The sequence below is a fragment of the Capricornis sumatraensis genome, chromosome 5 (genome assembly GCF_032405125.1).
Source record: "Capricornis sumatraensis isolate serow.1 chromosome 5, serow.2, whole genome shotgun sequence".
NCBI classification, from domain to species: domain Eukaryota; kingdom Metazoa; phylum Chordata; class Mammalia; order Artiodactyla; family Bovidae; genus Capricornis; species Capricornis sumatraensis.
The window spans coordinates 60,265,295-60,268,894 of NC_091073.1; the positions used below are offsets into that span (position 1 = coordinate 60,265,295).

General features: G+C 45.2%; 1 protein-coding gene across 1 annotated transcript; it reads left to right on the plus strand.

The window, feature by feature from the left end:
• The first annotated feature begins 2,487 nt into the window (after window positions 1-2,487).
• GPR85 (G protein-coupled receptor 85) lies at window positions 2,488-3,600 on the plus strand. The gene has a single exon (XM_068973325.1). The coding sequence runs from the start codon at window positions 2,488-2,490 to the stop codon at window positions 3,598-3,600; it is 1,113 nt and encodes a 370-aa protein (XP_068829426.1).

Consider the following 3,600-nt stretch of genomic DNA (forward strand, 5'->3'; position numbering starts at 1 on the left):
CCTGATTCTACAGTCATTTTCGTCAAGGTAGAATGGACATAAATCATTTTGCAGTTTTCCTCTGAACTTAGCTTCTCCCTACTTACCGCGCATCTGCGTGCACTGGAGAACAGATGACTAACAAAGAAAGGGCTACCCTAACCTGGTTTCCCTTCTTCCCCATTGACAAGAATTTTCCTGACTGAGCTTTTTTTCTTTTTAAAAAATTTCTTTTCTTTCTTCTTTCTCTCCTCCTCCACCGCTTCCCTCCCCACCCCACCAGCCCCACCCCCACTCCCACCCCCCACAACTAACCTGCAAAGGCAGTCAGCTGGAGAAATCATTAAAGAAGAAAGCTAAAAGAAGCTGCCAGTGCTTTGGACCACCCTAAAAGAGCATGGGAAAAAAATGTTTGGGGAGAGCGGGGTTTCAGGAAGCTGAGGGCTGGGCAGGCACCCCCAGCACCGGGATGCTCTGCCCTAAGGGAAGAGGGTGGGACTGAGGTCCTGAACTAGCCTTTCCAAATCCCCACGTCCAATGCAGGGAGGGAAAAGTTCAGAAGCAGCCACAGGGGACAAAAGCCCGTTTTTACCAGTTCAACAGGACAGGACATTCAATAAAACCAGCCCGCTCTGGAAACGGGTCGGGGCTCCAGTTGGCTCCACAGAGGCAGAAGTAGCCCCTGCCGCCGCCCTCGCCACGGCTGCCGCCGCCGCCGCGGCCCCTGCGTTACTGGGGGAGACGGTGCCGCTGCGACAGGGGAGGACGCGGCTGGAGCTCAAGGAGGCTCCATCGCGCAGGCGCCGCCGAGCCCTGCCTGGATGCTCAGTCAAGGCACTAAGGCAAAAAAAAAAATCAGCAATTTATAGAAAGAAGAAGCTATAGTCTGTCGGGATATCCAACACCAACAGGTAGGAGGATATACTCTCGGTTAAGTTTGGGGGGAGGGGGCGCACAGTGCTGATGAAACTGCAGGTTCACCGGGAAATAGCCCTCCTTGAGTTTTTTTGTGTGTGGGTTGTGTGTGTGTGTGTGTGTGTGTGTGTGTGTGTGTGTGTTTTTACAATAAACTGCATAATGGAAGTACATTCAGACAATGCATCTTCAGTAGGGCTTATTGAGAGCTCCATTTCTGGAAAGCGTTGCAAGACTGAGGAATATCGGACTGCGAATCACCGGGAACAGTTCCCTTGCAGCACAGAAGCAATCTCTCTCCCCATCTTCGCGTATGTAATGCATGTCTCTCTCCCCCTCCCCCTCCTCCACCCCCCCCCCCATTATAAATCCAGGGGTGGCGGATTTCAGGTTTCATAATGTTGCATGATGCGATCGGTATTTACCCGGGGATGTACCGGTGAGGAAATTAAAATCATCCAACGCAGTTTTGCCTGGGCTTCTATCAGCATATTCCAGGCAAGTGAGAAGTGGCAAAAAACATGCTTCGTGGGAATAACAGAGGAAACCGATTTCCCTGGTGGGGTTCCCAAACACCTAGGAGACAATATGCATTTTGTTTTAAAATGAAGCTACTTGCGATTTGCAACGAAGATTGTTGGTATAAATGGTAAAAGCTTAATTGCCCGAGAAATACAGGTTCATGTTAAATTCATTTGAAACCGGGCAGCCAAGGTTTACAAATGAAAGTGCATTATTCCTCTGGGTGTTTCCCTGACGAGTATTTACATTAACCATTTCTAATAATCATGTGGGTTTAAAAGAGAAAAGATTTGCCAGAAATGGGGGATGGGAAGGGAAGGGAAAGACAAAAGATTAAATCAAATCAAATCCTGGGACAAGTTCCTATGAATTTAGAAGTCTAATGTTGAAATTATGCTTTAAGATGAATCAACAAATATTCTTCTTATAACATGCAGCATGAAAAGTGGCTCTAGAGTTAAAAGATATATTTTGCAAGGGTTCATTGGATCCATATCAGCAGAGAAGCTGCCGGGAAAACACTGACAGATACTAACAGACCTCAAATAAATGTGGGTAGTCTCCTGTCTCCTATTAGCGATCTTGTAGATTCCATTGCAACACCAGTGATTAATTCCTAGACTGGCATATTTTATGCTTGGGGAACATTTTATTCCTTCTCTCCTAAAGGTGCCCAATCAAATGTATGTTCTTTTAAATAGGGACATTTTAAAATTCATCTAGCTCAGAAAACTAAACAAGTCAATTCTCTGAAATCTCAAGCACAAATACTAAACCAAATAATATTATTCAAAATTAAAACTTTATTTGCTTCCCCATAAATGAACAGCTCTATATTAGCACTGCCTGACATCATTGCTTGTTAACTTAAAAACTGATAGCTTTTTTTTTTTGTTTTCAGATATTCTGATGGCAAATCAAGTGAAAGAAAAGAGGAAGCATGACTGCAGATCGGATCTGTTCTCTTTGTGGATTACATTTTCAGTAAAATGTATGGATCTATCTTTTCCTTGTTCTTATATCTAGATCATGAGACTTGACTGAGGCTGTATCTTTATCCTCCATCCATCTATGGCGAACTATAGCCATGCAGCTGACAACATTTTGCAAAATCTCTCTCCTCTAACAGCCTTTCTGAAATTGACTTCCTTGGGTTTCATAATAGGAGTCAGCGTGGTGGGCAACCTTCTGATCTCCATTTTGCTCGTGAAAGATAAGACCTTGCATAGAGCACCTTACTACTTCCTGTTGGATCTTTGCTGTTCAGATATCCTCAGATCTGCAATTTGTTTCCCATTTGTATTCAACTCTGTCAAAAATGGCTCTACTTGGACTTATGGGACTCTGACTTGCAAAGTGATTGCCTTTCTGGGGGTTTTGTCCTGTTTTCACACTGCTTTCATGCTCTTCTGTATCAGTGTCACCAGATACTTAGCTATCGCCCATCATCGCTTCTATACAAAGAGGCTGACCTTTTGGACGTGTCTGGCTGTGATCTGCATGGTGTGGACTCTGTCTGTGGCCATGGCATTTCCCCCAGTTTTAGATGTGGGCACTTACTCATTCATTAGGGAAGAAGATCAATGTACCTTCCAACACCGCTCCTTCAGGGCTAATGATTCCTTAGGATTTATGCTGCTCCTTGCCCTCATCCTCCTAGCTACACAGCTTGTCTACCTCAAGCTGATATTTTTTGTCCACGACCGAAGGAAAATGAAGCCAGTCCAGTTTGTAGCAGCAGTCAGCCAGAACTGGACTTTTCATGGTCCTGGAGCCAGTGGCCAGGCAGCTGCCAATTGGCTAGCAGGATTTGGAAGGGGTCCCACACCACCCACCTTGCTGGGCATCAGGCAAAATGCAAACACCACGAGCAGAAGAAGGCTATTGGTCTTAGATGAATTCAAAATGGAGAAAAGAATCAGCAGAATGTTCTATATAATGACTTTTCTCTTCTTAACCTTGTGGGGCCCCTACCTGGTGGCCTGTTATTGGAGAGTTTTTGCAAGAGGGCCTGTAGTACCAGGGGGATTTCTAACAGCTGCTGTCTGGATGAGTTTTGCCCAAGCAGGAATCAATCCTTTTGTCTGCATTTTCTCCAACAGGGAGCTGAGGCGCTGTTTCAGCACAACCCTTCTTTACTGCAGAAAATCCAGGTTACCAAGGGAACCTTACTGTGTTATATGA